General features: G+C 32.5%; 1 protein-coding gene and 1 long non-coding RNA gene across 2 annotated transcripts; both read right to left on the bottom strand.

Moving 5' to 3' along the window:
• Positions 1 to 781: 781 nt before the first annotated feature.
• LOC139511637 (uncharacterized) lies at positions 782 to 3,459 on the bottom strand. Its single transcript, XR_011662061.1, has 3 exons — positions 2,918 to 3,459; positions 2,099 to 2,167; positions 782 to 1,333 (listed from the first exon to the last, which is right to left on the bottom strand). It is a non-coding gene; the product is annotated as an uncharacterized lncRNA (long non-coding RNA).
• A 4,794-nt stretch (positions 3,460 to 8,253) lies between these two features.
• LOC139510751 (uncharacterized) lies at positions 8,254 to 10,499 on the bottom strand. The gene is made up of 2 exons (XM_071297279.1): positions 9,824 to 10,499; positions 8,254 to 8,369 (listed from the first exon to the last, which is right to left on the bottom strand). The coding sequence occupies exons 1-2, from the start codon at positions 10,497 to 10,499 to the stop codon at positions 8,254 to 8,256; spliced, it is 792 nt and encodes a 263-aa protein (XP_071153380.1).
• Between the last annotated feature and the right edge of the window lie 2,621 nt (positions 10,500 to 13,120).

The following is a 13,120-nucleotide window of genomic DNA, read 5'->3' as shown; positions in this document are numbered from 1 at the left end:
TAAGCCAGCAGTTGTTGTTGAAGTAACTTACTGTTTTCTGAATTTAATACCCCTGAAAATTGTCATTGAACAACTAATATATGTTCATTTCACAATTGACATGCTCATTGCTAGGATCAATATCAACTGGGAAATATACGAAGGATTAATTTTGCTAATAAAAAAAAATCATTTTTCCCCCCAAAAAATACCCCTTATATAAAAATAAGAAGATGTGGCATGATTGCCAATGAGTTAACTCTTTACAAGTGATCAAATGAAACAGTAATTAACAGCTTTACATTGTAGGTCACTGTATGGTCTACAACCATGAGTAAAACCAATAAAGCATAGTCAGCTTTAAAAGACCTCATGCATGTATTAATCATCTTGAATTAGTTCGGTTTCAGAAATCATGAAATTTCAACTTGTAAAATATAACTATTTTACAGCAGCCGTATTACCAAGTGTTATTATAATTATTTATAGCCTGCACAATCTTTCAGATAATGTTTTGAACTTTGATTTTTCATAAGTAATATAATTTTTAAGTATTTCAAAATGAAAATGGTAATAAATTGCTGAGGCGCGCAATAAAAACATTTCATTGGGTGATCTCAGGACAGCATGAGAGGAGATACGAAGGAAGACAGAAAGATTTATGTACCTGGTGGACAAGCACACTGGTATTCATTGTTCATTGATGTACAGTTTCCACCATTTAAACAAGGGAAATATTCACAGTAGTCTATATATATTGGCTTTTCACATAAATATCCACTGTATCCACTGGGACAAGTACAGCTGGCTCAATATCTTTAATTGTTTTTCCATAGGCGATAATGGTAACGTTTTTTCCTGTAGCTCAGTCCATATCGTAAACTTGGATATGTATGATAGCTTGTTTTGAAGCTGTGACATTTTCACATATGTGGTTAAATTTTCGGGGTACGAAGTGAGATTACTTTTTCCGTAAATTAGCAAACCCCGAACATCCTTTTGTGATGCGGCTCCTTGTGGTAAAATATCCCCTTTTTAACACAATAAGTTCTTTGAAAATTTAATACTTTGAACACATTCAATAGCTCCATAGTTTTTACACATTTATTCTATGTTCCTCTACTTTCCTAATCACCACAAATAATTAAGTTCAGTCATTTGTTAAAAATAGAAACATGTCCAATATCACTACACAGAGATTTTTTCTTTACACGTGACTTTTGAGTTCCTCATTTCAAGGCGCATTAGGGATGTTGTCCCATATTGCAATCCATAGTTCTGATTTTTCCAAATATTTTTATGTGATCTTCATCGGTATGACATTCTGAATAAATCTGTGTATTTTTGTCCATTTCTGAAAAAAAATAAAGTTGTTTCAGCACTATAAGGCAATGACACTTTTATCGTTATATTTATTTATTTTGAATACAAAGTGTATGCATAATTAATTTCTAACAGTATACCTTCACTAGTCAAAAGAAGGACAAAACATCTGAATGTAACCTTAAAATACAACACACAGACCCTGTTAAAGCATTCAATAAAATTTTCTGGTGCCTAAAAGTGCATTTTGACAGAGAAATTATGCAAAAATGAAGATTTCATAAAAAAAACACCAAAATACTTAATTATTCTAGCCGGTGGAAACCTGGTATTTTATACTGTAGAAACCACTATAAACTACTGTAAAAGTCATTTGAATCATATAATTAGAGTGCGATGAAGTGCAAATTTTCAAAACTTGGTTCTTTCACATAATTGTATTTGAGAAAAAATGTTTTTTACATGTATTTCAGTGAAAATCTTTTATCAGTGAGATATCGGCATGAGGTTTTTAAAGGAAACATTGTGACATCACACGTAATATGGCGTCATTAAATAACCACATATCAAAATAATGCTAATTATAGTTTGCAGTGTTACATGAGGAACAGTTGCCGCAAGGTTTAACTTGAAATATGGAGTCGAAAAGATCAGTAACCAAGCATTTTCATTTAATGCCAAGACCATAGCAACAGTTTGCATATCAGTATATTTTTAACATACCGACTGTAATTTGAATTGCATAAATACCATAAATAAACAATTTAGAGCTTGCCAAATAAAACAAAATGCTTACCAGTTATTCAGGACCTTTTAAAACCTCTAGTTTGTCATCTCAGGTTAAAAAGTAATGATATGACTGGAACTGAAATAAGACAAAAAAATTACTCAGGCTGTGTTATTATTTGGTTTGAATGCATAAGTATTATTGAGAGAGCAAAAATCAAATTCTTGAACGTTTTATCGCAAAGAAAGAAAAATGCTTCTCCCTTGTGGCTTATCAACCTTCATTTAAATCTTTTATATTAGAAGCAACGAGTGGTAGCTAACTAGCTTAATAGTTGAAAAGGTGCAGCAATATTGTTTTCGAAAGGTTTGTTGACCCTCCCCCTTTTTCACTGAGAAAAGACAATATCTTGTGATTTGCTAGTGTGCATTACAAATAATAATTCATGATTTCTTTAATACATGTACATGTTTGTCTGTTTATTAACTGCCTGTGATATCTACTGACTGACCATGGGTCAAATTATTGGATAAAAGCACATGATGATGATGTATTTCACTTTACTCGTATGGAGTGTGTTATCTCCCTTGATTATCAGTTATTCCTGTAAACCGGAGTGATAATTACATAACAAAGACTGTATTGTGTCATGTTTACTTACAGATAAAACTATTATGTTAGTTCATGCCTTTTTCAATTCATAAACAAATTCCTTTCGGATCTCTCGGGGTGTAAACAAAGTTAGAATTGTGCCTAAAAAAAGTGTTCAGCCCCGTGCCTGTAATGCTTTCTAAAAGCGAAAATTTCATTGAGTATCTGCTGGTATTTATCTATAATGGTTATCTGAAATCATCTGGGATATCTGGGTATAAATAAAAAAATACTTACCATCATTTTCACAATTTTCCCGGGTGTACAAGGTGAAATCATCCATAGATCACTCTGATAACTTCTGATTTATCTTTTGTAAATTGGCTCAATATCTTTAATTGTTTTTCCATAGGCGATAATGGTAACGTTTTTTCCTGTAGCTCAGTCCATATCGTAAACTTGGATATGTATGATAGCTTGTTTTGAAGCTGTGACATTTTCACATATGTGGTTAAATTTTCGGGGTACGAAGTGAGATTACTTTTTCCGTAAATTAGCAAACCCCGAACATCCTTTTGTGATGCGGCTCCTTGTGGTAAAATATCCCCTTTTTAACACAATAAGTTCTTTGAAAATTTAATACTTTGAACACATTCAATAGCTCCATAGTTTTTACACATTTATTCTATGTTCCTCTACTTTCCTAATCACCACAAATAATTAAGTTCAGTCATTTGTTAAAAATAGAAACATGTCCAATATCACTACACAGAGATTTTTTCTTTACACGTGACTTTTGAGTTCCTCATTTCAAGGCGCATTAGGGATGTTGTCCCAGCTGAAACTTGGTGTAGACTGAAAAGTATGAGAATAAACTGTTATAAAGTCTTAATTAGCATTGTTTTTAAAGTGATTTATTGCATGTTTTTAATAAGTTCTTTTCCTTTTATAAATCTAGGTCAATTACAATTTTGCAGGTAAATACTTGGATTATTAAGTTGAAGAACAAGGTAGACAACTACCTTTTTTTAATCAATTTACTTAAATAATTGTTGTAAACATTTCTATCATTTCAACTATTGCTTGAAGGACTGTCAGTTAATAAAAAAAATATTCATCATATCATATTTTACTGCAATAATCTTTGACCACAGAGATACCTTATGTATATATATTATATGTGGTCTTTATCAAAATCGTGTGATAGCTTAATGTTTTTATTTCAATTTCTATCCTCATAAAAAAAAACCTATTAAATGACTTTGGAAAAACGTTTTTTACACGAACATTCAGAAATAATTATACATATTTTGTTAGTATTAATCTTCATGTGGTTTTTATTAAAATAATTGGAAAGCATTATGTTTGTATTTCAATATACATCCTCATAAAAAAATCCAATTACATCATTTTGGATTTTTTTCTATTTTACATGAGCTTTGGAAAAACAATACAAGATTTTTTTCAAAATTATGAATAAGACCTTAGGTAAGAAATTCTAATGAACAAGAATGTGGCCATAGTACATGGATGCCCAACTGGCACTTTCATTTTCTATGATCAGTGGACCATGAAATTGGAGTCAAAACTTTAATTTGGCTTTAAAATTCGAAAGATCAAATCATAGGGATCATAAACATGTGTTCTAAGTTTCAAGTTGATTAGACCTCAACTTCATCAAAAATTACCCTTGGCCAAAAAACTTTAACCAAACCTTTAACCTGAGGGAGGACAGATGGAAGAACATACAGGCAAACAAACTACATTGTTTTACGTTGTCATTTCGGGGCCTTTTATAGCTGACTATGCAGTATGGGCTTTGCTAATTGTTGAATGCCGTACGGTGATTTATAGTTGTTAATTTCTGTGTCATTTTGATCTCTTGTGGAGAGTTGTCTCCTTGGCAATCATACCACATCTTCTTTTTTTATATATAATCGACACACAGACTGAAAAACATAATGCTGCTAGGTGGACAAAAAAAATGAATTGAAGTAGATGTGGAGTATATATGTCTATGATGCAGCATATTTTCTTGATTTAAACTCTACATTGAGATAGCTTTGTAAAAAATCAGTTGAATGTTTCATTGTGTTTTATTGTTAATCTGGAAAATATTAATCTTCATAATGATAAAATTCAGTGCTTGTCAAACTGCTTGATAAAATGTGTTGTTCAAGTTTTTGATTTTTTGATTTTTTGCAAAAGGGTCCAAGTCAGTATTTTGTCACAATTTTAATGAAAATTGATGAGTCAAATTAATTCAGTGAAGTTGTTTGGTACCACCTTTAAAAAGATTGGTATACTTACCCCTGTTAAATCCAGACACTGTCCGCCACTCTTGCATGGTGCATCTGAACAATTTGATGCTACATGTGTATATACAATATAAATAATTATTACAATGTATTGATTCACTATTAAAACAAAGATTTTATATAATTAATATAGTTTTGTTCATTGCTATTCTTTTATCTACTGTAGTCTAGTATTAATTGATATGATTTTCATTGAATCAGGTATAGGAAATATTTTAGCGGTTAATATTTTGGCGGATTCAAAACTTTTATCAATACCTTTGCTTGTGCACTTTTAAATTGGCGGATTTTATTTTGGTGGTTTTGATCAATCCACTAGAAATAATAGAAAATTTACACCCCGCGAAAAATAACCCACTATACAGTATTTGAGCCAAGGAAAATTTCATAGCTATTGGTTTGCATTTTAGCTTTTTTTTGTATCTAAAGGAGCCTGTGACGCTCACCTGATATATTTTTTTGTTAACTGCATTTTACCCCTATGTTTTATTTTAAGCCAAGTTGGCCATGTTGGTTGACAGGCGGGATCATCCAACAATTTTTTTTAAACTAAATACCCTAATGATGATTGTGACCAAGTTTGGTTAAATTTGTCTCAGTAGTTTCAGAGGAGAAGATAAACAAATATTTACGAAAAATTGTTAATAGTTGACTTTAAAGGGGAATAACTTCTTAAGGGGAAGTTGACAATTTTAGTCTTGTTGACTCATTTGTAGATCTTACTTTGCTGAACATTATTGCTATTTACAGTTTATCTGTATCTATAATTATATTCGAGATGATAACCAAAAACTGCAAAATTTCTTTAATATTACTTATTCAGGGGCAGCAACCCAACAAGGGGTTATTTGATTTGTCTGAAAATTTCAGGGAAGATAAATCTCAACCTGATAAACATTTTATTTTATGTAAGATTTGTTCTAAATGCTTAAGTTTCAGAGATATAAGCCAAAAACTGCATTTTACCCCTATATTCTATTTTTAGCCATGTCAGGCATGTTGGTTAGCAGGCGGGCTCATCAGACACATTTTTAAACTTGATACTCTAATGATGATTGTGGCCAAGTTTGGTTAAATTTGTCTAAGTTGTTTCAGAGGAGAAGATTTTTGTAAAAGATTACAATAATTTACGAAAAACTGGTAAAAATTGACTATAAAGGTCAATAACTCACTAAGGGGTCAATTAACAATTTTGGTAATGTTGATTTATTTGTAGATCTTACTTTGTTGAACATTATTGCTGTTTACAGTTTATCTCTTTCTATAATAATATTCAAGATAATAACATAAAAATGCAAAATTTCCATAAAATTACTAATTCAGGGGCAGCAACCCAACAACAGGTTGTCTGATTCATCTGAAAATTCCAGGGCAGATAGATCTCAACCTGATGAACATTTTTACCCCAATGTCAGATTTACTCTAAATGTTTAAGTTTCAGAGATATAAGCCAACAACTGCATTTACTCCTACGTTCTATTTTTAGCCATGGCGGCCATCTTGGTTGGTTGGCCGAGTCATCAGACACATTTTTAAAACTAGATACCCAAATGATGACTGTGGCCAAGTTTGGTTAAATTTGGCCCAGCAGTTTCAGAGGAGAAGATTTTTGTAAAAGTTAAAAGACGACAACGGACGACGGACGACAGACGCCAAATGATCAGAAAAGCTCACTTGGCCTTTTAGGCCAGGTGAGCTTATAAAAAATAAAATGTCTGTTGGTATGTATGCATCTGAACACAAAACGTTACTTATAGCAAGGGAGTGTCATCCTGAATCCCCAAAAATATTTATCTTCATTCCAGGTATAAATCATGAATTTCGTAGAACACAAAGACTTGCATTATCACAAATTACTGCAAAAATAAAGGGCCAATCCTGAAGTTCTGATAAATGTCCTTCTGTCCCTATTAATAAGTTCCTAACTTGGTGTTAAAGATATGTTAAAGAATACTCAAGTTATTCAACAGACAATTTGTGACATATAAGGAATGAGCTCAAGCTAAACATGAAACAGTTTCAAATGATTTGGCCAAACTTGAAAGTTAACTTTAGGTTGCAGAAACCTCAATGTTACTTTTCAAAGCATTATAAAAATACAAAATACTAGCATCTAGAACCTCATTTGTATGACTATCTAAATCATACTCTTAGGGGAAAAACAATCAACTTCTACCCGGTATATATTTAACATTAACCATGCTAATAAGAGCTGTTTCTATCATTGACAAGAGCCATTAATAAAAAAAGTACAAAAGAGATATTATATCAAAGTCACACTTGGTCACAGCTTGATACAATGGCAGAGGTTGAACCCTGAAAGATTGGGGCAAGTATTGACCTAATATCAAGCTTGTTACAGCTCTGAATTTGGATTGTGATCAAATGTTTGACATAACATAGGATTCGGACAGAGAAATAATGTGGTCTTACCGCTTACATGTTTGAAATTGGACATTCACTTATTGTGGTCCAATATCCAAAATCTGAATACATGGTCAGATTGGCCAACACAGAGAATCCCAAGAATTCAATTTTTGATGAAATCAAACAAAAGTTTGGACCCTTTATACATCAATATGGGGGAAATTAATAACAGAGCCCAAATCTTAATACACAGTAAGATTCAGCATATCAAAGAACCCATGAGCCAATAAATTCATTTTTTGTTGAAATCAAACAGTTTAATTTAGCACCCAGAATTGGATTTACTTGAAAACTCACTCTGATTGGACCCCAAATCCCAAATCTTAATACATGCTTAGAAACCGCATATAAAAAAAACAAAAAAATTAAATTTTTCTTAATTGATTAATTAAACATCCTTACTGGGATTGATGTCAGAGGTCTCAATTAATAACCATTACTGTTATTTTTGGAAAAAAATAATGTCATTCGTTTATATGATTTAAAAAAAAGTGTACATTATACTGTAAAGTGTACACCAACTTATTTTTGCAGATACTCTATGTCACATATAGCCGTTTCAGGCGCATTTTGCAGTGATTTTAATTTCAAGATTTTCACATTTTCTTGATGTTCTTAAATAAGACATGATCCAAGTTTTACATATTCGTGATGTTTATATTCGTGTAATTTTTCTACTCGTGAAAATCTCAAAATCAAATCACACGTGAAAATAAGTTGGTTTACAGTATTTTCATGTACCAAACATGAGAGTCAACGTCATTTGAAATGAATTTTTAAGGTTTTATGCTCTTCAGGTACCCAATTAATACTCTCTCACATGCTTATTCAAATTCAATAGTTCTTATTCTACTACTACTATAATTCAAAATATAATACAAAATGAACTTACATTAACTTCACACGATTGCCCCACAAATGATGTTCCACACTGACATTTATTCTGTTGACAGGAAGCATCATTCTGGCACGATGGGTCACATCCAGCTTCTTCAGTCTCACAACTAGGAATGGAAAGTAACAATAATGAAAGATAGAGAAAAGATGATCCTAATAAAACTTGAACAGTTGTCATCTTTGGATGTTTCCTAAGTGTATGTTTCTGTTGGTATTCCAAACGACTATATTCATTTTGGTAGACTATATATATATATATATATATATAGAGTCTATACGAATCTACCAACCAGTAAACTTAATAGGTATTGGATCATCAAAATTGACAATACTACACAAACAGGAAAAATTATATGAGTCTGAAAGATTGTGTAACAATACCGATAAATAGATGGAAAACAAAACACTAAAAAGTGTTGAATATCATTGCACAAAGATGGAAAAACTGAACAGATGATATAAATTATACAATAATAGCAAATATTTCGGCTCAACAAATGGCCTTCTTCGGTGACAAAAGTTTTAACAATAATGAGATATAATGTATAAGGTGTAAACATAGATCACTAATAATACAGGTAAGTTTTGGTCGATTGATTTTAATCTAAAATCCTGAATATAATAATATAAACACTAGACTGTAAATTTAATTATTTCTTTCTATTGATTCCATCTGGATGGAGGACACCCAGTGTTTTTATCCAAAACCTCTCCCGATTTTCTCTTTGCCTATGTTGCCATGTACAATCCTGTTCGATCACAAGGATCTTCATGTGATCAAAATCTTTCAGATTGTGATCTGGTAACCTGAAATGTTGGCTGACAGGAATATACGGTTTTTTTGTGAGGTCACTCCTGTGGCCATTGAGGCGTTTGTGAAATGGCTGCATAGATTCACCAACATATTGGAGACCACATCTAGGACACTCAAGAACGTAAATCACGTTTGAGCTTTTGCAGTTGACATTGCAGAAGATCTTGTATGTCTTTTCTGTGGTCTTACTGTGAAATGTTGATGAATGCTGCAATTGGTTGCAACATTTGCAGCGCTTATCCCCACAAGGCTGACAATTACCTACAGTATGGTTAGGTTTGGAAAGGTCAGCACGGACAAGTATATTTCTCAGGCTGTTAGGTTGTTTGAAGGCAATCATGGGAGGCTCAGGAAAGATTTTGGATAACTTCGAATGTTTCTCGATTGCTGTCCAATGATCACGAATGGTCTTGAAACTATTTCTCAGGCATGGATGGTAGGTGAGCACACATGGGATTCTTTTACTTTTCTGTTTATCTTTGTAAGTTAGCAGACTGCTTCTGGGGATGGATTCCGCTTTTCGAAAACTATTTTTGATGTTTTTGTGTTTATATCCCCTTCTTTTCAAATGTCCTTTAAGCTGCCCCAGACGTTGTTTTGCAGTGTCTTCAGAGGAGCAGATTCGCCTTATTCTTAGAGCTTGGCTGTATGGAATGCTCTTCGTGCAGTGTGGAGGATGGCAACTTTCAGGCGACAAGTATTGATGAGTATCTGTAGGTTTAGAGTATATATCTGTGTTTATTATACCTACAGAGAGGGTGCTAGATGTATCAAGGAAGTTTATGGTGGAATTAGATGTTTCATGGGTGAATTTGATGGTAGGGTGTTGATTGTTAGCATTTGTTATAAAATTTTGTAATTTTTGGTCTCCCTTGTCCCATTTCATGTCAACGTCATCAATAAATCGATACCAGGAAAGCGGTTTTTCGATGGAGCACTCCAGCAGTTGCTTTTCAAATTTACCCATGAATATATTGGCATAAGATGGAGCCATTTTTGTACCCATAGCAGTGCCATTTGTCTGTAAATAGTGTTCTCCTTGGAATGTGAAGTTGTTCTTTTTCAAGACCATAGTAAGCATTTCAACTAAGCAATCAGTAGGTGGAATTTTAAGAGATCGAGAGTCCCAAACTTCTCTACATGCTTCAATACCATCCGCATGGGGAATATTCGTATAGAGAGAGGTGACATCCATAGTGACAAGAGTAGTATTGGCAGGTAGAGGGTTTAAATCCTGCATCTTTAGTAAGTAATCTGTAGAATCTTTAATAAAAGATGGCAAGTTTTCTACATGAGGTCGAAGATAGTAATCAACGAATTCGGATATTTTTTCTGTGGGATGACCATTAGCTGAGACGATTGGTCTACCTGGGTTATCAGGTTTATGAATTTTAACATAACATGTTGCAACCAATTGCAGCATTCATCAACATTTCACAGTAAGACCACAGAAAAGACATACAAGATCTTCTGCAATGTCAACTGCAAAAGCTCAAACGTGATTTACGTTCTTGAGTGTCCTAGATGTGGTCTCCAATATGTTGGTGAATCTATGCAGCCATTTCACAAACGCCTCAATGGCCACAGGAGTGACCTCACAAAAAAACCGTATATTCCTGTCAGCCAACATTTCAGGTTACCAGATCACAATCTGAAAGATTTTGATCACATGAAGATCCTTGTGATCGAACAGGATTGTACATGGCAACATAGGCAAAGAGAAAATCGGGAGAGGTTTTGGATAAAAACACTGGGTGTCCTCCATCCAGATGGAATCAATAGAAAGAAATAATTAAATTTACAGTCTAGTGTTTATATTATTATATTCAGGATTTTAGATTAAAATCAATCGACCAAAACTTACCTGTATTATTAGTGATCTATGTTTACACCTTATACATTATATCTCATTATTGTTAAAACTTTTGTCACCGAAGAAGGCCATTTGTTGAGCCGAAATATTTGCTATTATTGTATAATTTATATCATCTGTTCAGTTTTTCCATCTTTGTGCAATGATATTCAACACTTTTTAGTGTTTTGTTTTCCATCTATTTATCGGTATTGTTACACAATCTTTCAGACTCATATATATATATATATATATATATATATATATATATAAACAAATGTATAGCTAATAGGTATGAAATCTAACACTAACTCTGAAAGGCATTCTAACATTTCATCAATAAACTGTTCAAAGGTGGTTAATATCACAATCCTTCAGGCATTATGTAGCCAGATTAATTATCAAACTTTTACGAACGTGTTGCAAAAAGAAACTCTTTTAATTGCTCTGAATGAATATTCAGATTTCAATTTTCCCAAGTTCTGAACAAATCAGACTGATATTTAACAATGACGGACAATGCTACATAGGTAATTCCATCAATCACAAATCCTTTAGCCAACTTATTTCCTCGTAAATCTATTTAACGGTTCATTGTTATACCCTATCACCATGATATTTAAAGTCCTAATGATATTTCAAAAGGTCTCAAATATTTTGACCTTCCATGGCCAAGATAACACTAAACAAAATTTGACATTCCTAAAGTTAAGTAGCAGTGTCAGTTTATTTCTAAATCACCAGTACATTATCCATCATAGTTTATAAATACGAATTGTAATTCCAAAAATATATGAATTGTATTAAATCCAAGTTTATAAATAGGAATTGTAACACTATTTTCTAGGAAACAAATACTATCAACACTAGAAACACCTATTTTCTATTTAATTTGATTCCTAAAAAATCACAGTCCAAAAATTAATGTTGAGCTAATGCATACTAATGCCAAGTAATAGTTCACCCCTGAAATGCAACTCCTAGTCCCTTCATAAATGCGATAGTCACATATTCAGTAGCCTACTATTTATCTAATGATTTTTGTCCCTGCGTTTGCTAGACGGCAATAACACCTACATCATATAAATGGACTACTAGTATCCATCTTTCGCCTCAATCTGCATAAGAGCTCAAAAGTGAGCAATAACCAATGCAACAAACAAAACAAAAACCAATAATCTACTGTCACTATGTAATTATTTGTCCTGCTACTGCTCCTTTGTTGTATATCCTGAGGAGATTCCTCTGCAATGTTTAAAAGGAGCTTGCCTCCTTAATAACAAAGGGGCCATTTCGTAATTTTGAAGGTTTCAATCATATCCCCTCGAATTCACCTATATGATAATGATAATGTCGGTAAGTCTAGACTTTTTTTAGTATCTCTGGATGCATATAAAATGTACAATTGTAAAGATATATAGTTATTGTATGTATATATCTTAACAGATATACAGTTTCACAGCTTTACAGTCTATATGCACCTCAATAGATATAAGTTGTATATAAAGACCTACAATGTATATTCATCTGTAACTATATGTATACATCAAGATTGCTTCCAAAAAGTAACTGTATAAAAAGTTTCGAAATGACAAAATGGGAAACAACTCAAAAGAGAAAAAATAACAGCCTGAACTATGATGACAAAAATACGAAAAAATAATAAGGCAAACGGCATTACATCTGGGAATACATGAGTTCCTAGATTTTCGATGTTGCTCAGTTCTGAATATTTTGATTAGTGCTTTTCGTTAACTGGTAGTCTCTTCGTGTTTTTATTTGACCGTCTTTCTTCAACTATCACACTTCAAAGAATGACAGGACCACATCAAAGAATAACAAGGCCACATCAAATAATGAAACAAACACATCAAGTAGTGTAAAATCGTCAAATTTTGAAACATCATTGCGTAATGTTAAAACCATATAAAGAATAGACAAATCATCATTACGAAATGACAAAACCATATCATGTCATCAAACAACTACATTACGTTAAGTCACAAACACATCAAGTAATGTTAAACCCACATTGACAAATGACATAACCATATCAAATATTGGTGAAACCACATCGAGTAATGACAACACCATATTGAGTAATGACAAAACTATATCAAGTCATTACGAAACCATATCGTGTAATATCGAAATAACATTAAGTAATGACTATTCCATATTGAGTTACATTA

Source organism: Mytilus edulis, chromosome 2, assembly GCF_963676685.1.
Source record: "Mytilus edulis chromosome 2, xbMytEdul2.2, whole genome shotgun sequence".
Classification (NCBI taxonomy): Eukaryota; Metazoa; Mollusca; class Bivalvia; order Mytilida; family Mytilidae; genus Mytilus; species Mytilus edulis.
The sequence above is the reverse complement of the archived record's forward strand: the minus strand, read 5'-3'. Positions and strand labels throughout refer to the sequence as shown.